General features: G+C 40.1%; 1 protein-coding gene across 2 annotated transcripts in view; it reads right to left on the bottom strand.

The window, feature by feature from the left end:
* Window positions 1-26701, bottom strand: part of eml5 (EMAP like 5) — a 45309-nt gene extending 18608 nt beyond the window's left edge. The window contains exons 1-17 of one of the 2 annotated variants that reach the window (XM_058398902.1): window positions 26157-26701; window positions 12902-13061; window positions 10358-10456; window positions 9879-9947; window positions 5233-5418; window positions 4742-4877; window positions 4517-4540; window positions 4066-4267; window positions 3820-3957; window positions 3302-3558; window positions 2909-3121; window positions 2629-2796; window positions 2175-2281; window positions 1877-1995; window positions 1507-1693; window positions 1272-1377; window positions 564-657 (exon numbers count right to left, since the gene is read on the bottom strand). In XM_058398902.1, coding sequence (XP_058254885.1) covers window positions 564-657; window positions 1272-1377; window positions 1507-1693; window positions 1877-1995; window positions 2175-2281; window positions 2629-2796; window positions 2909-3121; window positions 3302-3558; window positions 3820-3957; window positions 4066-4267; window positions 4517-4540; window positions 4742-4877; window positions 5233-5418; window positions 9879-9947; window positions 10358-10456; window positions 12902-13061; window positions 26157-26353 — 2462 coding nt within the window. In that variant the 5' untranslated portion in view covers window positions 26354-26701. The remainder of the gene's footprint in view (window positions 1-563; window positions 658-1271; window positions 1378-1506; window positions 1694-1876; window positions 1996-2174; window positions 2282-2628; window positions 2797-2908; window positions 3122-3301; window positions 3559-3819; window positions 3958-4065; window positions 4268-4516; window positions 4541-4741; window positions 4878-5232; window positions 5419-9878; window positions 9948-10357; window positions 10457-12901; window positions 13062-26156) is intronic. The other variant, XM_058398903.1, reaches the window with a different exon arrangement.
* Between the last annotated feature and the right edge of the window lie 377 nt (window positions 26702-27078).

Raw genomic sequence — 27078 nt, 5'->3', positions numbered from 1 at the left:
CCACATTCATCATGCAAAATAGAGCAGCAAGTTAAACCACCATGTCTGGCTGAGACAGAATGGGCTATAAGAAATAATGGGCTATACAGGAATGGACATAAAACATAATATTTACTTGCAATGTAACATGAACATACTGGAAACCGTAACAGTATGTTAACGGAAAATAATTTGGGTTCTCTGATGTAGTTGCTATAAAAATCTACTTTTCATGCAAATAAGGTCACAAGGTCATGAATTGCAGCATTACACTACATGACAAAATCAAAATGGATTTAAAAAATGGAGAGTTTGGGGGAAAAAAGAGAGCATTTTTTTGTGCTTAGAGTCAGATATTTTAAAAAAACAGCTTTTCATCAACAACAAAAATCCACTCAAATTTCACACAGATTCAGAAAGTCTAAGCGCAATACCATTACCACACAAACAAAGCGTTGAACATACTGCAGCCTGCAGGACATGTTTGTTCTATCTTATACACACAAGAAGCATACTAATTAAGTTAGCAAGTCATGATTGTTATTCTCAGAGCTCTGTGCTCATAATGAGAAAAGGTGGCTAACCGGAAAGCCGAGAGCTTTTCTCCTTTCCTCCAGTCCCAAAGCACGATGGTGTGATTGTCATCCAGTCCCACTGAGGCCAATCGCTTTCCATCCGCTAAAGACAGACAGACAGACAAACGGACAGATACAATATCAACAGCGTTACTAAGGGTAACACAGCAGCGTAGATTGTTATATAATATATGCCTTGTAATGAATGTAACAAGATGTCAGCACAAATACATTACGACAGTAAGTAAAGGCGTGAATGAATTTGCATCATTCAGTATTTAGTCATACGCATATTTAAAATGTGCAGCATATTACACATGCAGCACATGACTAAAGAAAATGATGTACATGAAGCTTAAATCATTTTTTCAGCCCAGACTTTTTCTACCTCCCATGCTTGTCTCTCATGCAGAGAGTCTGCTGCTATTTACAGCTAGTAGACTGGCAGGCAAGAGACAAAGATCTCACAGTCATACAGCATTACTGAGAGTCTCTTTAGCATATCTGCTGTTCATCAGTAAAAGTCTTATTATTTTGCAGCTGAAATAGCTCACTAAATCTGTTCCATATTTAAAAGTCATACACTTATTAGATGGAATCAGAAATGATGTACTTAAATTAGAATCTAAAAGGCAAATCTAGTAATTAATGATGATTCAGTAAATCAATGCTATATGTAATGTTATTAAAACTAAACGCTATTCATTGCCACAGTACCCGAGAAGTCGAGTGCACACACTCCAAACTGGTGAAATCCTTTGAGAACAGACAGAGGCTTCAAAAACTCTGTTTCCCAGATGTGTATAGAAGAGTCTCTGCCCACCTGTTCAAAAATGTATGCAAATTCAATTCAAGTGATTCAAGTGAACAAACAGTAGAAATAATTTGTCTTAGTGTGGTATATTTTCAGGATTTTATCCATATTTGAAACGATCCAGCTACATGAGCATACCTGGCCTGTAGCTACGTAATCTTTGATAGGGTGGATGGCCAGACAGAGGATGTCATCGTCATGGCCCAGGTAGAAGCGTTGTGTGTTCTGCTGTCTGTTATACACCACCCCCACAGCAGCAACATGGTACACAATCTCCCCGGTCTGAGTGTAAAACAGGTTACTCCTGCAGTCATAGCCTCGGTAACTGAAATGCAGTCAGACAGGTGACACTGTGAAACGACCGTGAGCCAAAGCACCACATAAAGCATAGAGGGGCAAAACATTGCACAGTGATGGATTACCCTGACACTGCCTAATGGTGAACAGGGTCCACCATTTGTCTGCTACAAGGCATTAATGGTATGAGGATGAATAAGAGCAAGCTTACCCATGTATAAAGTGCAATCTTAGTCCATTGGCTGGAGGTCTCTCCCTTTTTTTCATAGCTGCCACTCGATGCTTTTCTTTGTACTGCTCTTTAAGTTGAGGTAGATCTTCTTTGTAAACCTGAAATGAAATATTCGGGGAATAAAATCTCTGCTCAATTGGGCCACAGATAAAGATGGTTTTCACTGATATAAAAGATTGTTTGGAGTACAGTGTTTGTCGTGTAATTGCAGTGCAATTTGCTGTAAACAGCCCTTTTTCTATGCAACAATTATTTTTATGATGATAACTTCACAGACCTGCCGTCGATACGTAAGCTGTGTTTCTTGCTCAATCTCTGAGTCCAACTCAGGCACGTCTGATTGGTCAGAATCCGACTCCTCACTGTTTGAATCTACCAACATCTCTGTGAGTTTAGTGGGGGAAAAATGAGCTCGGAGACTTATTATTCAGAGTGGCCTATACATTTATCTGTACTGAACTGCCCCACTTTGCAGCAGCCCCACAAGTCAAGCTGACAGTGCGAAATGCTGATGGTTAAAAAACAGCACTGCCAGGATGAGTTGTGATGGAACCATTAGGGAAATGAACTACTATGCACTATACTGTACAGTAAAATGGGCAATGCAGCAGTCCTCCAGCATTTATGGTTCTAAGTAATAAGGAGAATTTCAAATTATTCGTTTGCATTAAACAGAAATATTACTGTCAAGCCCTTACAATATTCATTCACTAATAAAAAATATTTTTTACCTTGTGGGGCTATATGGAGAGTATCTTTTGACTTCCTTTCAGGTATAAATTTCCACTGGAACACTGAATGGTCAGCTCCACCGATAGATATCACCCACTGATAGTCATGTGACCATCTAACGTTGGTTATGTGTGCAGAGTGCCCTAAATATTTTTTAAATTTTGCACCTAGGACAAAAGAAAGAAATGCATGTTCAGATAGAAAGAGACAGAACATTGGTAACTAACAACTAACTAACACTGGTCCAGGTATAGAAAGCAATCTTTAAAGCACACAAACCTTTCTTTATGCACGGATATCGCAATAATTTAACTAATCCGTAATCATCAGCCGTTACTATAATTTGACTTGAAAAGTTGGCATCTACAGAGTTGACGTCACTGATGTCAGAGTATTTGGGCCATATCCCATTCACTTCTGGACCAAGAACGCAGGTCCATGAGGACCACTGGACTAGCTTCAGCTCTTCTCGGTTTGTCACCTCCTTCCCAGCTGAAAAATGAAAAGCACACGAGTACATAAACAACTAAGCTTCTAGTTGCATCAGAGAACCTTTACTATTACAATAATGTCATCAAATCATCATTACAAATCAATGCTGATTGACATAACATTTGGGATGATCTAATAAACTGTATGGTATATGAGGAGTAGAAAATGTGATGATCTTACTGGGCATTCTGTAGAATAGTCTCCTACCACTGCCATCATTGATCTGCAGGTATTTGCTGTCAGTGGACCAGTCCATGTGTGTGATGAAGCTGTTGGAGCCTACACATTCGCCCACCTTCTTATAGCGCTGCACCACACCGTAGATATCCACTGAATTATCATTGGAGCCCACAGCCAAGTGAGTCCCATCAGGAGAGTACTTCAGCTCATGAATGGCTTCCTTCCGGTCTTTAATGTGCACCACCTCTGTCATGTCCCTATGAAAATTACCGTATTGCATTTTTTCTATTCTAGCCTTTTACTACTCCATTGCACAGTACTATGATTACACAGTGACAACCTTACTGATGTTTCCATTACATTTAATGTCAAATATCTTATTATGCATAAGATACTGATAAAGACAGACACTGTGAATATATTAAACTTTAACCCATTACTTTGGGGTGTTTCTTTTCTGTAGTTTATCTGTCTTCCTGGCTAGTTATCTACACCTTTCGCTTGAGTATATAACCCACCTGACTCTCAGCACAGTGAAGGAACCATCCTTCATGCCCAGTGCCAGGTGGATGCCGTCAGGACTCACTGCTGCACAGCGGATGGGCTCCTCCATGTTACAGCGTGCTATCAAAGCATGGTCTATCAGGCTCCATATCCTACACAATATCAGAAAAGTCAAAACTCAACATGTAAAAGATGTACTGCTCTAATTTAACAGATTTGTAAATTTGGTTTTTAAATTTGAAGATAAGTCAACATTCTACCGGACAGATCGGTCATCACTGCCAGTTATAGCCAGGGGCTTGGTGGGGTGCACCGCCAGGGCCCAGAGCTCGCCTTCACAGTGGCCCTGCATGATGAGGAAAGGCTTGGTGCGGTCATGCACCACCACCTCAAAAATCTCACTGTCCTGCGTGCCAACTAAGATGTGGTCCCCTCTCCAGCACACACTGCGCACCGACAGTCCTAAAACCATATTATAAGAAATGGGGTATTTGTTTAAATCATACAGTTAGAGACTTTAATTCATTCTGAGAGACAGTGAACACTGACAAATGTTGAAATGATTCAAGGAAATTGGGAGAGCAGACAAGTAGGGGAGTGGGACTTTGCTTATGAATGTAGACATCTAAAGAGCTGCAGAGACGCTGGTACTAGGCGGTTGAATTCAAAGTGGGGTTGTTTGAATATGGTAACCTAGTCAAGTTAACCCACCTCTAGAATTTTCAGCTCTAGCTACTGATGAGTCAAAGCAAATTGAGTAAAAGAGCAAAAGAAGAAAGAGAGTCCATTAGCAATGAAACACTGCATAACGATTATTCTAGTTAATGTGTTATATACATTTTTATTATTATATTTAAAGCTTTTTGTAATGATCCCAGTTCCAAAAGGTACAGTAAACAGTTGTCAGACAGAAGGAACAAATAGACTGTTTATTACCTTTATATCCCTGGTCTGTTTCCCTGAGATCGATGACAGTGATAGGTTTGAAGCTCAGGTCCCACAGTCGGATGCAGCCATCCCTGCCACCAGTAGCAAAGCCCTCTTCACATGCATTCATGCTGAAAATCCCTGACTGCAAAACAACACACACACAAAAAAAGGGTTCTTTAAGGTCAAATTTCTCTCTGCACTGGTTGAACTGCAAACCTTTTCACTATCAGATTCGTTCATCTTTTGTGTATTCATGATAATAAATGAGCTAATGTAGTGAGTACACGATTAGACAAATGTTAGAAAAACGTATTAAAGTAGTAAAGTGTTCTATTATTTTACAGAACAAAAAGCAGTGTTAGAAAGTATCGTCTTACTCAACTCTCCTTGTTTCTTTTCCACTTGTTATATGTGTACAAGCATAAAGTAGCAATGTGATATCACCTTGTTTTCATATCTGCTCAGTCAAAGGTAGGAGATGCAGTGACACAACTCACCCCATGTGCCCCCTGTATGGTCCGTATCAAGTTGATTCCCTTCCACACGTAGATATCCCCGTTCAAGGCACCGGAGTATGTGACCTCATCCCTGGCACATGCCACACAAAGGATGGTCTGCAGCTCGCCTGTCCTCCCAAACATACCACGTTTAGGGGTCAGAGCGTTTCCACACAAACTCCAGAACTGAGGCAGTGAGAGAAAAGCAAAGGAAGAAAGATTAAATTTTAATGGGTACACTGTTGCAATATCCCTGACATTCATTATAGATATTATATAGATGTATTCTGTGTGTATCTATTGACACACACCTTCAAGCTTCTTAGCTAACTGTCTCTGTCTACTGGATACTTCATTGTACATATAGATGAGAATGCAGTAAACAGTTAAGCTGTGTTCATATCAGCATATCAGGGATATGATCTGGGCATACCTATTATCTCACACTGTGCTGTTCTATTTCACCAGATCACACACACACACAGCTACCAAAGAGAAAGAGAGAGAGAGAGAGAGAGAGAGAAACAGACTGAAGAGCTCTATGTCATGCACACCTGTCTGAGCGAGCACTAGAAAAGCCACAAGGTCACCTGTGTGTGTGTGTGACCTTATCCTGACAAATAAAGAAGCATTGTGACTGAACTGAGCAAGGACAGCAATATATATCCATCCTCATATATTCATCAGCTATTTAGTATTTGCTTCCATGACTCCCAAGTGTATACAGCTTCAAACAATGCATTGACTCTTTTATTTAATAATGTGTGCTCATGACGATACCCACAAGCACATACATGCCAGTGTTTTCAAAGCCAAGAGGCTTCTGTGTTCAGGCTAGTCTATGCTGGAATACTAATATATTCCAACATGAAGGTATTTTTTCCCCCCACACTGAGTAGCTCTGCCTTATTCACTGGGTATTCAGGATGCTGAGAGGCAAGGCCAATGCATTCAAGGCCAAACAGCTACAAAGTACAAAAGATGAAGATAAGGAAAAACCAGAGAGGAAGAAAGTGAAAGCTTGGATCACTGATGAATGTGTCAGAAACTGAGTGTATTATGGTCGCACTGCAATAAACAGCACTGAACCACTGAGCTAAGGTTTGCAAGCCTGCTCTTTGGAAAAGCTTTTAATGTAATCAACATGAGTCAGTGCTATTTATCTGCCAAACCTCTTGACAAACACACAAACAGCACCACACTACCACCATCACATCTCCTGAACTTTCACATGTGCATACAGCATGCCCATCTTCATGTTCTAGCCTTTGTGCAGTCACATAGGTTAAATCAGGGGATCTCAGGGAAATCTTTTTAAAAACGCATACTCGAGCACAATCCTTTCCTGCATATGTGTGTGTGTGTGTGTGTTATTCTGTCCTCTCCCATCAAACACTGTTAACTCTTCTCTTGTGAAATAGAATCATGTTTTAAAAATAAATTGTGGATGGCTCACAGGCAGCACCGCCACCTGATAGCTCCAGGGTCCCCAGTTTAATCCTGCGCTCAGCTTACTGTCTGTGTGAAGTTTCACACTTGTGTGTGTGGGAGTGTTTCCTCCATGTCTTCCAGTTTCCTCCCATGTTCCAAAAACATAGCTATAGGCAGATTGGCTAATATAAAATTGACCCTTAGTGTGAATAAGTGTGAACATGTGAGTGCATGGTGTCTTTTGATGAAGTGTTGTCTTATTCATGCTGTTACTTAAGATGAATGAATGAATGAATGAATGAATGAATGAATGAATGAATGAATGAATGAATGAATGAATGAATGAATGAATGAACGAATGAACGAATGAAATGAATGATTATATTGTCAAAGTTTTAGGCTATTGTGGAATAGAACTGTAAGTGCTGCATCAGCCTTAACCGTCAAATTAGCAGCCAGCCAGAGAAAAAGAAAATGGTTGCCTTTTAAGAAATTAGCCACCTAGTGTCATCTGTATTAGCAGCACAGTACCTTGGAAAAGCTGCAAATTAAAACATAACTACCCTATGATTACTTGAAATATGTAATTCAAGCTGTAATACATGAATCTAATAGTGATTGTGTTTGCTGTTCTACAAATAATTAAATAATTAAATTGTATTGCAGAGCGACAGGGAGCACGGGTGAAGATGTCAGTGAGCTTGAGGAGGCCGTGTTACAGGATGTGGTAGTGCAGCTCTCCTCTAGCAGCTCAGTGAAGCTTAACAAACCACTAAGCTAAGAGTAGAGAGCAAATACACACACACACACACATCACCTCCCATCACAACATTAACACAAGCAAAACCAAGGCCTTCTTCTAGCGCTAAATAAATCAAGCCTTGACTTCAGATGCTCTGGTAGTAATTATAAGATGGCAGAAAATCCTGTATCCCAAAGCCACCATGCTTTCCCGTGGCTGCCTTTGCAGAGAGAAAGATAGAGCGAGAAGGGGATTACTTCAGGCTAAATCTCCTTCATGCATTGACTGCTGTAATCGCTGACTGAGCACTGGGTCTGGAAGCAGATGTCACATGGTCCAGGAGGGAAAGACTCAGGAGCAATTGCCACACTGCACTGTCATGGGAGAGGTGGAGGATGAGTGTGTGTGTGTGTGTGTGAGAGAGCGAGAGAGAGAGAGAGAGAGAGAGAGAGAGAGATAGGAAGTAAGAGGACAGAGTCTTAAAGCCATAGCTGCTTGGGCGTATGGATTAGTTGGAAGGTATTAGGTTTTGTTCTATTACTTAACACTCAGTAGCAGTGACTATCACACTGTTCTGCACAATAATGTTTTTATTCTCATAACCAGCAGGTTATGATTTATATCCTCACAATCACGTATATGAGTAATGTGTCTCAAACCATGCACTACAGTACTAAATGGTATGAGTGTCATGGTGAATTAATACCAATATCACAATATGCCTTTGCTGAGATATTGTACATCTGACTACTTTTCAGGGTTTTTTTTTTTTTTTTTAAATAAAATTAATTAAAAACTGATTGAAAGCAGTTGATCTGTAAAGGTTAAAATGTTCAATATTGGTTATATATAGAATTAAAATACAAAATGAAATTACTATTGCTTATGCTATATACCTATATCTTGTGATACATACTGCGTATAATAGAAATGGCTCTGAGAACTGCAGAGGGCTGTTCATAACAAAGCACTGAACTCTCATTGATCGTGTATTACCTGACACTCGCAGCCATGAGATTAATGCACGCACATCCAATGCGAGTCCCTGGCCACAGTATTATTCCATACCGAATTCCGAAACGGCTTTAAAGAAGCTAGAAAGGCTTTCAGCTCAAATTCTTTCATCAGCATTCCAACCTAAGCTGAATCAGCAATGTACTTGTAGTTTGACCAATCCCCCCTATTATTCACTAGCGCTACTCCAGCACTACTTTCAGCTACATTCTAATAACTCAGTATACCACAACTCTAAAGCTGGACCTGCTAGTATATCCTACTCTGTGCTTTAAACACCTGCTTCAACACACCAGCTAATTACTGTGCTGTGTTATACCAGGAAAATCACCATGCTGAGCTGGACTCCAGCCCTGTCTATCCACCCACAAGCACAACTCCAGCTTTGTGCTTTTATACAGTGGGTGCAGGGTTTCAAAATACGTTCTAGCTAAATGATTTGTTACAACTGGGGAAAGAAATGTACTGTTTTTTTTCCAATTACATCCACATCAAGGTTTTTTAATCAAGTATCACTACTGGAACAGCTTAAATCTCTGTCAATGCATTTTCATGATTAGCTTCTTACTGTTAGCGTATATCATTAAACTACTGTCAACTGGTATTTTCATCTCACTGGCTTGACTATGAAGAACCTTCAGCGAAGACAAGACATGCAACACAACATACATTCACTGTCCATTTTATTAGGAACACCGGCACAGCTATGCATCTAATCAATGAATGATGCTGTACCAGCGCAATGGATTAAATCATGCAGATACAGATCAAGAGCTTCAGTTAATGCTCACATCAGCTACATGAAGAAAGTGTGACCTTAGTTATTTTGATTGTGGCATGGATGTTGGTACCAGATGAGACGGCTTGAGTGGTTCATAAACTGGAAATCTTCTAGAATATTCACACGCATCAGTCTATAGAGTTTACACACAGTGGTGCAAAAAAACATTTAGTGAGTGGCAGTTCTGTGGGTTGAGGTCAGATGTCAACAGATTGGGTCAGGAAAGATCTAGTAACTCAAATAATCACTCTTTACAACTGTGGTGAGGAGAAAAAAAGCATCTCAGCATGAACAAAACACCAAACGTTGAGGAGGATGAGCTACAACAGCAGAAGACCACATCAGGTTCCTCTCCTGTCAGCCAAGAACAGAAATCTGAGGCTCTTGTGGGCACAGACTCACCTAAACTTGACAGCTGAAGATAAGAAAAAAAAATCCTGGTATTTTTCTGTCTAGTTTTTGACACCAACACTGATACAGAAGAAACCAAAAAAAATCACCCTTCATCCTGATGTTTGTTGTGACACTACTGGAAGCTCTTTACCTGCATCTGCCTGATATTTCGCTTTGTGCTGCTGCCACATGGCTGGTTGATACGTTATTTGCATGAATGTGCAGTTGTAGATGTTTTCCTAATAAACTGGATGATAAAATAATTATGACACAAGTTATTGGTACCTTAATATGCTTGACTCCACAGCTCACCAACTTGCTCTGCTGATACAGGTCCCATGATATGTCGAATATCTGTTTAAAATAAATTAACAGGAGAGTCCATCAATATTACAGAATTAAGCATGCTATTTTTAGTGTACATGTTACAATGTAGGAGCCTTTGCATCCATCACAATAAAGAAACCATGATCACGGAAACAGGAAACATTCTGCGCTTTTATGTATACACGTATAGGAAGTGGCGCACAAGACTGACTACAAATACAATTAGACACTCATTTAGCTGTTCATTTAAAATATGCCATCAGAAAGCAATTTCCTAAGTGCATCTTGGACCAAAACGCTTAATCAGTGCTAACTTATTTATGGCTTTCTGCTTTGAGACTGACACTTATGAGAACTCATTGATGGGATGGGAGAGGATGAGACATTACTCTGTCCGTTTAACATCTTATGTACTGTGTGTGTGTGTGTGTCCTTACCCTGTCTGTATGACCGGGAGCAGCTGCCAACACTTTTCCTTTCCTCCAGTCCCATATACAGATTGTGTTCTTGGAGTCAAGACCAACAGACACCAAACACTACAACAGACATCAATATGAAAGATCAATATAATTTAATTTAGTGTTGTATCTTTAACAAGCACCTAAACCAGCTGTACAACTGCCCCCTGGACCCTTCACAGATTTTCAGGTTCCTCGACAGACGCAGGTTCTGCTGAGCCTGAGGAGTCATTTCCACTATTGCTCTGCTCTGAGAGACTGTTTAGGATTGATTCATCAAATTAAAAGTCAACAACTTAAGTGAATTGAGGCTACAATCCTAAATAAATTATTACGGATTATATCCGATCTGTATAACCTGTATACATGCTGAAGGCCTACCTCGGATTCTGAAGCTGATCACATAACCACTGCAGGCTACTAAATCGAATCACACTGTAGCAGATTCAGTATTGTTAAATATGGAATAACTGCCTTATGAATCAAAATCAATACGCTATCATGTGGAAGCCCGTAATCCGTATACCTAGTATTTACTGTATATATTACCATTTCAAATATGTCTTCAAGTGCTACAGGTTATCTAGATGAGGTGCTCAAGCTGCACTAGGGCTAGTTTTGTCACAATCATGATTCTCTGACCAATATGGTTAAGGAACAATATGTACATTTATTAATTTCATACATTACTGTAGCAGTCATTGTTGTAAAAGACTGATTTAGTGTCACTTTTTGTACTGCAGTAGTCTGAGCAAAAATAACTTCTTAAAGAAAAAAACATTATTCCTATTGTTCCTATTGTATCTGAATGAAATTGCGTACAGAATTACATCAGGAAACGTGTAGCCCTCCCTGTCAAAGCATTCAGCTATTCTGACTTCAATATATTTTCTTTGGACCCGATAATTGTTCTCATATACGGAATGTGAAGAAAGATATGGGATCTTTATATTGTAGATTTTAATAACATGCTGAAAGTTTTGGAAAGTAACAACTTTTTCCCATCTGAAATGCAGGCTAATCTTATATCCTTAAGAACAGACATGAATCTAGCTCCCAAATAGGCTTAGCAGGCTACTATTTGCTTCCGTTAGTGTCTAAAGTCACGTCTTTACTTTTACATTGTAGGATGTATTTAGTATTTCCAAACACCATTTTCTTCAGTGGTACATTTCAGCGCTCCAGCTCTGTCCCATCAGCCCTGATATCCTTATTTCAAACTCAGACACAGGGCTGACATTACGTAAACTATTACGCCGAGAGCTTTGTCCTCGGAGAGCATCTCTGTGTTGAATTGGTACAAAAGAAAGGTGCTTTCAATAAAGCATTTCATGTTATCCTTTGATAGATTTATGAAGAAGAGATTGGCTAGAGGCACTGTGAGTTTCAAAGAAAGCATCTTGAGATATCTTTTCTTCCATCTGTCTAGACAAAAAAAAAAAAAAGGTGAGAATAATTTCCTCTTCCTGCTCTCCACACACGCCACCTTGCTAACATCGCTCTGCTGGCATCGACCAGCCTCCTGGGGCTGGAGGGAGGATTCTCTTCCATAAAACCTCAGCCTGCCGTGAAATATTGATGTTATAAATGTGATTTTTCTCCTGCGAACCATAAGGCAACTACGGTTGAATACAATACAGTCTTTTATTGATCCCTATAGTCAGCTGAGCACCGACACCACTCTGCTGCCTTTGTGAGGCAGAACACTTTAGCGCTATTGAATATCCAGCTCATAACTCTCTTTTGTTGAGCGATAGAGCAGGATTTGATATCACGATGGCAATTTATTGTACTCACTTCTATTAAATGGGGGTGCAGACAGAGGTGTGCTGTAGTATTTAATGAGGAAAATAATGGTAATCTGAGATACTTGTATTTGCTCTTGTTATAGGTGTGACTGTAAAACACAGCTTGGTTCTGTGGATATGGTTACACAGTCAGTAAAACTGTAAAAGCATTCAAGCAAGAACCGAACCAGACACTTATCTGTTCTTAAACAAAAAAATATACAGAATGTCTATGCATTGATATTTAGACCCTTTTCACTCACTCTGCTGCAACCTTTAATTCAATTCAATTTGATTTCTATAGTGCTTTTAACAATGGCATGGCACAGCAAGAGCAGGAATATTCAGGATTTAGTGTTGCTCTGCTATCTGTATCAGGCTCATAAATGTCTTCAGCTTCATCACACCCTCGATCTCTCTCGCTTCCTCTCTCACCCTGCATGCTCTCGCTGTCAGTCGGCGTGTCAGAGTCACACCAGTCAAGTGCTCACAGATGTGACACTTGAGAGCTCTGTGATTAGCCTGACAGCCGTTTCCCACTGATATTGAGCGTATAACTTTGGAGAGTGCTGTCACTGTCTACATCCTAATTTCATGAATGTGAGTCTCATTACTTTATAGGACTCTTATCTTGATTGTGTCATGAAAGGCTATTTTTGAAATTTGAGTCGGTTATATAATGACACTTTCCTCCCTGGTTCGGCGTTCACATCACAACACTACAGCCGGTGCTTACCTGTCCATCGAGGTCGAAGGCGAGACAGGCAATGCCGTGTGTGTGCATGTCCTTCAGGATGGACACGGTCTGGACGGTGTAGGAGTCCCACACACAGATATATGGCTCCTTTCCCACTTGTCCCGTGGCCACTAACACACGCTCTGGGTGTAGAGCTAAACTGCGCACAGACAGAAGACAGGAGGAAAACAGAACAATGTGACACTTCACCATTTTTAGACACTATAGTGCAACTTGCTCATATTTAATCAGCTCTTTGTATTCACTGACTCCATTTAAATAGGCTGCCCCTGGATAAGAGCATCTGCCAAATGCCAGAAATGTAAATGTAATTATATTATGTACATCAGGTATGCAATAAATAGTCACTGGTTTTGTATTAATTAGTATACAATCAAGACACAACAAGAAGGATGGAAGTTGAGCTGATTATCACCATCTTATATGAAAAAGAAACAAAGACTTTATCTGAAGGAAAGATAATCAGGTTCTATCCACAACTGTAGTCAAATAGCACAAGGAGCCTAATAATCATGAAACAGAGCAGCTGGGCACCATCATTTGTAATAAATTTCTTATTTAGGGTTCAAGCACCAATGATGAGAAGGACCCTCTTGTTTCTGGTCTATTTATTAATTCTGGCCGTTATTGAGGTGCCTGGCAAAAACATCACACATGGAGGTCATCATGTCCTGGACAAAGCTTATTTATGGGCATCTAGTTTCACCAACATACACCCAATCTGGTAGATATATGGGTCTCCTGAAGACAGACAATTTTTCAAATCACTCCCATTAATTCCACCCAACAGGAAGTCCATTTTGTAGTTTGTGCATATTTAAAAAAACACTCTTTGACACACAGGGGATTCATCAGATTTAAATTAAATTTGCTCAGCATGATCTCAAGATAAACTGTGATGGAATTTTCGATGTGTGAGACGTTGTCAAGGCATCAGTTGTAAGGTCTCACAGAGCAAACAAGAAGTGTGGCATAAATCTACTGTAGAGGGTGAGATGTGTCAATAATAATGAGGCTTAATAAGGCTTATAATCCAAACCAATACTGTATTTCTAAACCACTTCAGACAAGCCCATGGCTTAGGATCATTTATCTAGTAACAGGACCTCATACCAAAAGGATCCTCTTTTACACAATATAAAGGTGTTATTATGGCTGAATAGCACTCCATGTCATTTAGTGTCTGTGAAGATTCTCAGTCATCCAGGTGAGGTGGAAGTTTAGTCATCTCAACAGGAATTTCTAGTTAGATTGAAAGGTTTCATTACTCATCCGAGGAGCTTCTTCAGTATAAGGAGGTTGGCAGGATTCCACAAATTTGTATCGTCCAGTGGCAAGGATCCTCCCCTCCTTTACGGGAACAAGGAGGAGGTAAGAGTGGAAGGAGGTGTTAGAAGTAAGGGAGTCATAAGAATGTAACAACCCCAGAGAGGAGAGTAAGGAGAGAGTGTATTAAAGTATTAGGTGTAAAGATCAGAGAATATGAGAGTTGATGGGGGTCCTTAGGTGTGGCTTTCCTGATGGAGGTCTTGATCTTCTTAGGGGTGGATGAAAGCGCAGCATGAAAAATAGGAGACAGGTTGTGCCTAAAACTTCCTCCTCTGTTGAGAGATGGATTTTCCACCTGGGCATAATGGCCTCCTTTACTCCTCTCTCAAACAATCTGTCTTCTCTGTCCAAGATGTACTTTATCGTCCTTAAATGTGTGTCCTTTGTCCTTCAGATGGAGATACATTCTGGATTCTGGTACTGAGGTGTTGCTTCTTCTATGTTAGTACATCCTCCTATGTAGTGGTTGTTTTGTCTCTCCAGTGTAGAGCTCTGAACACTCTTCACTGCACTGGGCTGCATACATTATATTGCTCTTCTTATGTTTTGGTGTCCAGTCTTTAGGGTCTCTGTCTTAGTGTCATATCATTTAGTGTTAATCCATAATAATAAATGAATAACATTTTAGCTAATGTCAGTCCAATACCTAAATAAAATTCTTGACAGATTCTTCAGTCAGATTATAAAACTATTGTCAGGTTGCTAGGCTACTCAGGTCTTTATGCAACCAGGTTGCGCACATATCTCTTTTTGTTCACAAACATGGAAGGGGTCTATAATGTGGAGGCTTATCCCAAAGCTGCTCGCTTTCTCAATCCAAAACCCAGGCTTCTCTTTAAGGGCCAGGATGAGGGATTATTATTATTATTATTATTATTATTATTATTATTATTATTATTATTATTATTATTATTATTATTATTATTATTATTATTATTATTATCATTTGTACTAGCAGTAGCAATAGTTACAATATAGCACTTAGCCACTATAGCCACATTTTAAATTGTCTTACATATAAAAAACGGGACACAAGCTCCCACACAACTGAAGATGACAGTGCAGCCATACAGCAACACACTGCAACAGTCTACCAGCTCTGTATGGATCCATTGCCCTTGTTCCACTCTATTTCTATGCAGTGAATGTGTTTTCTTCTGCTTCTGTATTACTTTATTTAACACTGAAGAGAATCAGGACTGTAATCACTGGATCAGGCTATTCCAGAGCTTCACTAGGTTTCGGTCTAGTCTCTCATCTTCTTTGCACCTTGGTCACCTAGCCACAAGCTTAACCACTGTGAAGAGTTTTGGAACCACTACGTGTCAAATTATCCTGCATATCACCTGGCAATCACTAGTCTTCATCCTACTCTCAGTGAAACACTTAATCTGGAACTAAAAATAGAGCAAAGGCATTGTGCTTTCTGGGGCACTGGCACAACTTCTCACATTTATTTCTCTTGCTGCCTTTTTTGTGTAAAATATAAGGATGTATTGCTATGGCATGCAAGGTAAACCTTAAAAAAACAGTACAGCGTAGTAGTGTTGATTATATTATATATTTCTGACCTCACTTCAGTAGTTCTGTAGGATTTCCGGTTCATGACTGATTGAATGCATTGATAGACATATGACACCAGCCTTCAATTTCAGATTTTTTTTCCATCTATAGTACATTGCAGAGATTGCTGAGTCTGTCTTTCAGCCCTTAAAGCCTACACATCCCTGTATGGTGGAGATTAGCAATCAGGATGCTCTCGTGAGCCTAAAGGACTTGTGGTCAGTGCAGATTTCAGAGAAGGATGGAAGATTAACCCCGAAGCCCTCATTCAATCCAGTCACCGGGATATACAGAGCAAAATCAAAGAGCCCATCCCCTCCTAGTGTGTGTGCTTCTATTTGGTGTATTCAGCACACTCTAATGGACGGACACACGCTCTTAAATGAATGCAAATCTTGATGGAGTGCAACTACATCAGCTCTAAACAAATGAGTTGAGATTTATTCCAAGTGCCTAAACATTACAGTTAATCCAGTTTTAAAAACACTGTCTGTGTCGGAGCACCGCTGAAAAGGATAGAGTAAGACTTCTGAAAAGCAGGATGAATATATAATACTGGTTTTATACTCCAAAGAACGTCTGACCTTCAGTTTTAAAGGGAAAGTCTGTATGTGTTTTGCTTGAGCAGTAGTAGTGCTCATGCTATGGTTTTATGGTTTTATTCTCTATGTCTACAGAGCTCAAGCCCACGCAGTGTGTAGTCTCAGAGAAGCAGTCTCATTCTACACTGATTCTGACAGCTTTAAAGCTTCAGCTGGATCTTTCCATATTAAAAACAGCCTTGAAATTTCATTATATAAAAGAACATTTAAAAAAGCATCAAAAGATTTGACATGGTCACAAATTTAAAGTGCCAAAATCAAGCTGAATACAAAGCGAATATTAAATATTTCTCTGTGAATAATGGAAAATAATAAAATCAAATTTTTTTGCAAAGATTCTTTCCGTTCCTATTAGCTAATGAATTGAGGTGGAGTAGTGGATTGAGAGACGTGTCAGATGCTTGCAGTTGGCCTGTTGGTCTATTAGCTAATGGGATGGAGGGGAGCCTGAGTGGGTGGAAGGGTTAGTGGTGCAGGGCTACACACACACACACACACACACACACACACACGCACACACACCGCTGTTTGAATAGTCACATTATCGAAAGTTATAACATTCAGCCTGATCTTAGATGACCAGACAGGACAGACAGGAAACTGAGCTTTAGATTTTTTAAATCCTTAATTATCTGTCTTAAGCAAAATTTCAGATATTTTCAAATACCTCTCTCAGGAACAATAATAAATGTATTATTTGTATGTTGTTCTATCACACAGCACTCCTGAATTTTTAATGTTACCTATTTTTAATATCAGATAGTGCCGTTCCATGTCAGAGCTTTGAAAATTCACAATACTCCCTAAAGCTCGTTCAGGCAAAGAAGCCAGGAAATCCATCTGGATGTAGTGTTTGTAAGATCAAACTAGAAATCTTGCTGAAAATATTTTGTTTTAACATGTTCTGTACACTACAGTGTTTCTTATTACTTATAATAGAGCGGTTACTTGATATTGGAGTTGCTGATTATTGACAGTTTTTGACATCACCTCAGTCAAAGTCTTTCTATGGAATCCTTATGTAGACTGCAGCCTCGATTTGAGACAACTACTTTGCTACAGTGAGCTGGATCAGCTTTAAATATCTGTTTTCAAATCATGTAATATAAGCAGTATAGATTGGACTACTTTGTGACGCAGTCTGTTGAACGTATGGTTCCATACACCGAGCCTCGTATCAGAAGATACAATATATGCTGTATCGTTACACCTCTGTTATTTTATTTATTTTTCAATTCCTCATTTTTGCCTCCGTTTAGTCATCCCTGCAGTTCTAATTTATGCACACAGCATCTCCTTTTTTCATGTTCTAGGATTTAACTACTAATAATGCAGTGTTTACATCATATTGGTCCACTTCTATTCATCTGACTCATGAAGCCTAACATCTGTATTAATATAGTGTACTGTTAAGGCTGTGGGATTCAATTAGTAATAATGCGCAGTGCTTACTTCTACATACTGGCTGTTCAAGCCTTTCTATTCATCTGAGTGCCTGCAACAGCCCCAGAGGTTGAACTCAATATCATAAGGTCGAACATCTGTATTGTTATAAAGTATAGTGCTTTATGACTGCTGTGGGATTACCAGCAACAAGCTCTATACCTCACCAACAGGGACAAATATTCATTTGTGCAAAATTGGGGTGTTGAACAGATTTGGTACACAGCCTAAAGCCTGAAGCATTATAATGCGTTATTAATCGCTGCTTAGTAATCCCACAGCATTAATACACAGCACTAGATTTCGTTTAGGGAACAAAACCTACACCGGCACTGGTGAATATATTCCAGTTCACAACATATGGCTTGACTGGAGGCTCTACAGATCGAACACACACAGGGTGAAAGCACTGTAACACTTTGTATATGCTTTAAGATTATACCTATTACATTTACCTCTCATCATTTTGGCATGAATGAACATCTGTATGAATTTGTATGAAGTATATAGTTTGTTTCTATGCAATACCACAGCGTTCACAGAGCACTACACTTCATATAGTTATAGGGTTTGGCTCTATGATTTTTGTGTTTTATTCACTCACATGTGCTCCTGAAAATGAAAAGGTGCTAATAAACTGACCTTCCAAAAATAAATAATACAATAATACACTGACCCAGCAATATTTTATGTTTATACTGACATTTCAACTGGCTTTACTATGGCAGTACAATTACTAGTGTACAATAATTAGTCATTTCTTTTGCACAGTGGTCAGCCAATCATGCATCGGATGCTTCCTGGGTAAAATAAGACACGCCCATTCATTATCATATTAGGTGTGTGTGTGTTTAAAAAAGGAAGAGTAAATGATAAATGGAGAAATAATCTTTAATTAATTTCATCAACTGTAATTTTAAGTAATCAATATTTATAATCAATTTTCATATTCAAATATATTTCGACTCATTAGATGACCAATTACTTTAAGGGATATTAATATCTTCCAGCATAGCGTAATATAATCTGGTTTACCTCCTGCACATCCATCAACAGCGTTTGCTTGTATGATTGTTCTAATGTAGATAAATTAGCAGATATCGTATATTCTTTTTTTTTTATATCATGCTGATCCACACTGGTTTATAAAAGATACTGATTTCTAAAACATGCTGGTCAAGCTGGTCTTGCTGGTCAATCAGCATGTATTTTCCTGGTCAGTAAAGAGCCTTTTACAGGCTTTTACAATAATTGCACTGAGAGTACTACATCTGAAAATGAGCAGCAGTGTGGTTATGTTTGAAACACAGCTATCCTACACAGTATTAGAGATTATTCTTCCCACGCAGGGATGCTCTTTAACTTACACTCCTGGCCTGCTGCTGCCTCTTCCAGGCACGGCCGCTTAAAGGGTGCTTAAAGAGTTTGTATATGTCAGCGTTTGTCTTTATGAGTATGAGTAGGTAAGTGGGGGGTGGGGGGGTGGTAGGAGTTAAAGTCTGCTGTGATCAGATAAACAGCTTTGAGACCAATAATGAATGAATGATTGTACAGTATGTACTCGTGCTAAGGGTTAGAGCAGCCAAGTAGGACAGGCAAAGAATGGAGAAAGGAGAGGGGGGTAGTGAGTAAGAAAATGAAAGAGAGAGAGAGAGAGAGAAAGAGAGAGAGAGAGAGAGAGAGAGGATTCCCTTCTGCAGGGATAGACCAGGACAGAGAGAGATCTGTCTCTTAGCATTAACCTCACAGTAATGGGTTCACACATGCATGCCTACAGTGTATCAACACACATGCACTCTGCTCCCTGGGCCTGGTCACATGGTCTAAACGCACACCCACACACACTTTCTGTCACCTATGTCCGCTTCACGTAATTTGTATGGAAATCCGCACAAATACGCCTGCCAAAATTACATGCATTAGATGACTGTTGTCTAAAAACACCTCTCTGTGTTAAGAGAATATATGAATATAAATATGTACAGCAGTGGTTGTAGTGTATAAACTTCCGTTTAAGTCTACTGAGGATTTCGCCTCTGGGAATGCAGTCACGCACACATGCACACTGCGGAAGTGCAGAAGGCTGCAGCTCCATCACGCAACACACGTCACGCTGTTTTCAAGGACATAACAAACACCCTCCAAGTTCACTTACAGCTCTCGTTTACATCTTATCTGTAACATACAGGGCTCTGACCAGGACCTGGGCTGCAGATGAGTTCTAATGTGCATTTCCAGCTGCCCCGCCCACACACTTTCACGCTCATTACACCTAGGTTAAAAGTGATATGATTTTCCCCTTGATTGCACGCCCCCACAAACAGTGACAAACACATCCACACCAGCTTATTGATACTATTAGAGCACTAGCAGCAGGAAGAGATGCGGATTAAGGATTATGTTGAAATGATTGCATGCATGGCTTACAGGGACACGGCAAAAGAGACAATGAGAGTCAGAAAGCTTGAGCTTGGGATCACGTGACGAGATGTGCAATCAGCCCTCCCCCCACCTGAGTACACACACACACACACACACACATCATACAAATAACACTCAACAACAACCAATGGATGGACCTGATGAAGGCTTTGCTCATGTTACAACTAAGGGCATTACGGTTAAAAATTCTTTAAAGGTGTGATACCCTGGTCTAAAAACAGGTTATTAACTGACCATTTAAATATACACAAGCTGATGTTAACAACTGATTATGAAGCACATCTCTGTGTATATACTGTATATAATAAAAACAAAAAGAAACAAAAGTTCCAATCCTTTAATTGTTCTTCTTTCTTAGAATTTTCAGAACCACTTTTCCATCAAGTTTCTTACATTATTATACAGTAGTTATCAGCGAAAGCAAGAACAAATGCTGAGCCGAAAAATAAAACTCTAACTAGTCCACCAGTGTGCTGTACTACTTGGTGAAAACAGCTAGTTGTTGAGTTTCTGGTTAGCAATGAAATGTTCCTCTGTGCATTTGATAGCTGGTGTGTATAGCTCTATTCGGACGGGATTAGTTTCTAGGACACATGTCTGTAGAGTAATTGTTAATGTGGGAGTTTTCACTGATGGTTGATCCCAGCATCCCTGTGTTGTGTGTCATATGTAACATGGTGCTGTACCACAATGCTTGATAACTCAACATGGCACCAATGAAAGCAAAACAAAAAACACAACTGAACGAAAGCTAAAAGTATGTGGAGAATAATGCTACCAAATGCTGTCTGAACAAGAACCACTCATTTTAGGAGGACATATTTTGTCCTCCTAAAAATGTAATTTATTGAGAAACAATCAACTACTTAAAAAGAAAATACAGACAGTGCAATAAACCCAACCAAAATGGCTCGGACTGTGTGCAGTGTCTGTACTCACAGGAAGTGAAAGCAATGTACCAGTAACAGATTAAACAGCAACAGCATTTGAAGTGCAGTCCTTACTGTAGAGGCTGTCCAGAGCCCAGAGCCAATCGAGTAAATAAATGAATGTGTACGTGGCAATAGACGGAACTGTATTTTAATTGCTATTTAAAAAAATAAAAAATCTGTAGTGAAGTAAGTGTCTGCTCATACACTGTGACTAACCGAAGATTTGCACAGGTTTCCTGAAAATGCTAATTATTTCTCAACCATAACACATTTCCCAGCATTTTCACACTAACTCTGGTACACAGACTTTTTCTACGCAGAATACCCAACAGATTAATAAAACTAGAACAGGTTCAGCAGAGCAGTTTGGCAAATAATTGTTAGTTTAATCCAACCCACCCTTTTTCATCATTCATTTATGCTCCATCTTCATTCACTTCTTTGTACACGCTTATTAAACAAACAGACATTTGATCCTGAGAGCAATCCAGCATCAGGGGCTTGTGCAGCATGGACCAATTAATCAACATTCAGTGAACACAAACACACATCAGGGAGGGTTTCGGTAAAACCTGCACTGAAAAAAAAACACCCCCGAACTAATAACACCTTTATCATTCTCAGTTATGCAAAAAACTTGTATATTATTTTATTTAGTGACAGAACTCTGTTAGCTTCAGTATTCCCGGACTAGCTGAACACACAGATCTCGAATTTGTTACAACAGCTTTGAAGGCAGTTAATCTTTTTGTCAACATACACATAAATTATATTAGTAAATGCCAAACACAGCATGCATCATCGTGTCACAGGGGTATTCAGGGATTATAATGTCATTCACTCAGTGATAATCTCTAGATGACACCTTTGTGAAAACATAAATATATCCTTTTATATCGACACCAGACCTTATAGCGCAGAACATCTCTCTACCAAGACGGATTTGTGCACATAAAGTCTCCATAAGTGTATTTCAGAGCTCAGCTTTGCTACATGTAGGTGAGAATAAAAGTTCAGGGATGCGTATTTAAACGCGTTTCCAGCCAACTGTAATGCTGCAGAGGCTTATTTATACAGGAAACTTCTCCAGCCGCACTGAATCCTGCTGGAGTCTTGTGTCTGTGCAGTCTCTGTCTGTGCGGTCTGGGGGGTCAGGTGTCTGGAATCGTTATTACGGGCATTTCAGTTCTCAGGGATGCACAATCAAGCACATAATCTTCCGGGCAGTGGTAGCTCAAGTGGTTAAGGCTCTGGGTCATTGACTGGAAGATCAGGGTTCAAGCCCGAGCACTGACAAGCTGCCACCATTGGGTCCTTGAGTAAGGCCCCCAACTCATCCTGCTCCAGGGGTTGCTGTATCATGGCTGACCCTGTGCTCTGACCCCAACCCAAAGGGATTTCAACATCAACCCAAATCTTTGAAATGCAGAACAGAAAAATCTCGGCCTTCATTCTACACCATCTACTAGACCTCTTTTTATTAATCCTGTATTTTCTTCAATCATACAGCGAGAATCATCACTGAAAAACTCGCTCAGAAAAAAGTTTTTCTTCAGTCGTGCAGCATGACGCGCATGCAGAGAGACTAATCCATCATGTGAGGATGACAAGAACAGCAGCCCCTCTGTCGTATAAGGAAAGGCTCATTTACTTCGCTTTCTCTGTTCCATTTCAGTTGCTGTAAAATGAGCTGTACTCAACATCTGCTGATCCCACCGTCCACCACCCACGGAGCATTACACTCCAGGGCAACAACCATATAAACAAACACAACCACAAAAGCACAACACGCTGACACACCCACATGCAGCCAACGCGCTGGACCTGCATCCTGCACATGCAGCCTGCTCAGAGTACATTCATACCTGAATTGGGTCATCTGAAAGATTTATTCTGTTTTTAAACAATACTCTTTAAATCCCCTTTATCACTGACGTTTACACTGAAATGTGACGCTTTGTTCACACAGCACTGGAAAAGCAGATTTATTTCTGAAATTCTCGTCTCCGACTGAGTTTCTGCATTGCAAATCGAACGAATCTGTTTTGTTTTCTTCGCTCCCGTGTACACACTGGTTGTCATAGCAACAACACCGTCCTGCATATATGGAGGAATGAGTAGCAGATGGCTAGTTAGCTTGCTACCAACGCTGAAATCTCGCTGTGGATTATGACTTATATAAGGCCAACCTCAGGTCACGCTTCTGAATGTATTTAGATCATTTCCACTGAATCTTACATTTGCTGAAGCAAAAAAAACTCTCTCTTCATCCTCTTCATGAGACAAATCCCTGATATTACAAAATGTCTCACATTCAATCTAATTCGAATTAAGATTTGATTTTAATCAGACTTGAAATCACAAAGAAACCTGAATATGCCGAACACTGCATTTGTTCTTGCCGGTCTGAACCCAGAATAAATGTTCAAAGCATGTCTTGATCTCTGTTTCTTGTAACGTTTCCAGGTAAAGATATATCCACTTTTTATTCTCACACATCTTCTAATTCTAACTTACTTGTCAAAGTTTTGACAGGCAAAAAGACATTCATCTGAACCTCCACACACACACACACACACACACTTTCAGGAGAGATTTTGGTCAGTTTAGTCATGAATCGTGACCAAGATTCATCTACCTTCACAGAAAGAAGCGTGTGGCTGACATTTAAATCGCGTCAACCAAAATGCGTCAGCGATCTTGTTTCCTCACCACTGTTTTGAACAAAACTCTATTACAGCCATTGACATCATGACTATACCTTCTTCTTACAATTTTTTTTTATGGTGTATTCAAGTACGCATACCCAGAATCCAGCCTGAGTGGAACATCTGACCCTGAGACGAGGCTTCAGGATTTAAATGAGCATGCTAATGTAAAATAAAAGTTTTATTTACATTCACTGTGTTTTACAGCAGACCTTATACACAGCACACAAGTGAAGCACAAAGTAGAAAAACATGACACTGGTGCCATATGGGGGCATTTGATATGCATGAACAATGAATGACAGTTATCTCAGTGGGTCAAACACAAGGCCACATTCTGCTGCTGAAGTAACCGGAGAAGCACAGGCACTTATGGAACAACTGAAGTGACACGCAAACACACTTTCTGAAATGTGAAGCAAATCAGTAAGCGGCTGTCTGCTCTCTGAAGTAAAGAATGTGTGTATTACTTGATCCTTCTGTCTCAATATTCTGCTTTCGGTGTATCTCTTAAGGACTTTCTCTTGTTATTCCATTCAACCCCAGTTTTCCAGCAATTTAATGCCATGTTTCACCATAGTGCCTAAATTATTCCCTGTGGCCTGTGCTCTGTTTCAGGTCACCTGCCTTTATTTTCTTTCTCTCGCCCTCTCTCTCTCTGTTTCTCTTTCTCTTTCACTCTCTCTCTCTTTTTCTCTCTTTCTCTTTCACTGTCTCTCTCTCTCTCTCTCTGTCTCTCTCGCATTTTGACACAATCCTGTAACACATACTGACTTGTGAGTCAAAATGTGTGTGTGATCTCCACTGTTGTACCTTCACTCACTGTGCTGTATGAAGACGCCAGCACAGATAAAACAGAATAATTCAACTCCTGAACATTGCAGGCATGCAAGCGAGTAAAATGAATTTGAATAATTCACAGACATTATTTGCTCGCATATACATATAGGAATACGGGCGTAGATAAAGGTGTGTTCATGTATGCAAGGTTTAAAAGGTCAGTTTCTTTCTAACCTAATTAATAATGGAGGGCTGAGCCAGCTGACTAGCGGCAGCATCTCAACCCACCCCCCCGTACAATCACTAACGAAACATGTATGCAAATATCGATCTGCTTTAGGACGCATACTGACGATCATGAATACAGGACGACAGCATAAACTTAGGAGCTCTAATATACTCTGGTACACAAAGGTTTTGTTACAAAGACATTCTTGTAGCTGGCAGTCTATTAACAGATGGGAAAGTGTTGTATCAGAAGAACGGTGCTAACTAATACCATAAAGGCTTTCTCGACTTGCTCCTTTGGAAGAACCTATAAATGTTCTGTGTTTAACTGTTATAATAAAGTGTCTTAGAACCCTTAGAGCCCTCTATATGTTTGATCGGTGGACATTTTTATATGAGGACTCTCCCAAGTTTACATCAAACTTGTATTTTTCAGGTGCTGGTATAGTTCACATTGAGAAATCCAGCTCAGTCTGACTAGTTAGCTGGTCAAGCTGGTGGACCATCTTCCTTATGCCTTGATTAAATTCTTCAGTAAATGTTCCTAATTGCATTTCGACCATATGTTCCATCCTGTTTCCTTTCTACCAACACTTCCCAGCTGGCAAAGACTCCAGGTCCACAGTTTGACCAGCTCGCTCTGTGTTTTGGCAGCTGGTATCAGGCCAGACCGAGCAGGATATTTTCCAGCAGGGTGACACTGATTAATCGTTATTAAGGTACATAGGGGGAGCTTGTCATCATTATGTCCTTGAACACAGTTCACTGGGACATTAAACCTGAATGTAGCTTACTGGAGTTGTGCATAGTTGATCGTTTCATCAGTTATAAATATGTATAATTATGTCTAAAAACAGTTGAAATCTCCATTGTAGCAGGCAGAGTCGATCATTGACCTCGTGTGTGTGTGTGTGCGCGAGAGCGCGCGCTCTACACTGTCTCTGTCCAGCACCAACAACTCCTGAAGGTTAACGAGGCTAAACACGAAGCTGCAGATCTACCAACACATTTCACAGACATGTTGTATTAAAGTGACACTTCACAGACATGTTGTATTAAAGTGACATTTCAGTATCCTATTAGAGCTTCTCGCGAGCTTAGTATATAACTGCGGTGAGCTCGGGCCGTTCTCTTCAAATGGCTGTAGTTTATCGGCTATCGTTAGCTGGTTATTTATGTTAATTTATTACACCAGTTGAATTTTTACCTGATTATGTCGTCGTTGTGACCCAGGTAAAATTTCTGCTTGTGTTCCCGTGTGTTGTACACAACTCCTACACCTGCCACGAAGTACACGATCTCCTTGGCGGCCGTGTAGTACAGGTTGTTGCGGCACTGGTGGCCCCGGTAGCCGTAAACCCACTCCAGACGCAGATGGCAGTTTGGAGCTGTTCTGTCAGCCATGTTCGCACTTATTTCTCTCCAAAGCGAATTTTCCCCCCACGACGACCAGAGCTCTGCTCAGACCAGCCCTTCAGTCAGTCCGCTGTCAGAGCACCTTGTCCGCCTGAACAGAAGACTTCCGACGACATTTTCTTCACACAAAGTCCTCGCCTCCTCTCAACTTTGCTCTGTTTGCATCTTGCTGTGTTACACGAGCTTGTGTAGATATGGTGATGATCTGGTCTCTAAAAGCCTGCCTCGCACTTCTGTTCACAGGTGTAAAGTGTGCAGCCCACCTTCGTGTCTCTCCTGGCCGCACGGGCGGCTTTGCTCTTCTGCCTTGCGAAAATCCTCAATTTTTTTAGCATCTCGTTTCACTTGGACCGCCCAATCGCAGGCGGCAGCATCGATGGAGGCACAAGCCAACCAATCAGGTCACGGAAAATTCACACCGCAGCCGTGAGTGACAGGGAACAGACCAATGGCGTTCAGCCTCGGGGCAGCGTCATCGGCTAGACGTGGGTTTGTTCACAAGCATAACAATTATTCTGCAGTTGTAATACTTAATTTGTCCTATTATTATTATTATTATTATTATTATTCTTCAAACATTGAAGTACATTATAGCCACATATAAGCAGTTTATAAATGATAAAGGATAAATGATAAACTTTTGAATAACTTGTGAAGATATTAAATGCTGGACAAGAGTCTCTTTAACCTCAGTGTGGTCCAGTATTTTTGAA

The sequence above is a fragment of the Hemibagrus wyckioides genome, linkage group LG09 (genome assembly GCF_019097595.1).
Source record: "Hemibagrus wyckioides isolate EC202008001 linkage group LG09, SWU_Hwy_1.0, whole genome shotgun sequence".
NCBI classification, from domain to species: Eukaryota; Metazoa; Chordata; class Actinopteri; order Siluriformes; family Bagridae; genus Hemibagrus; species Hemibagrus wyckioides.
The sequence above is the reverse complement of the archived record's forward strand: the minus strand, read 5'-3'. Positions and strand labels throughout refer to the sequence as shown.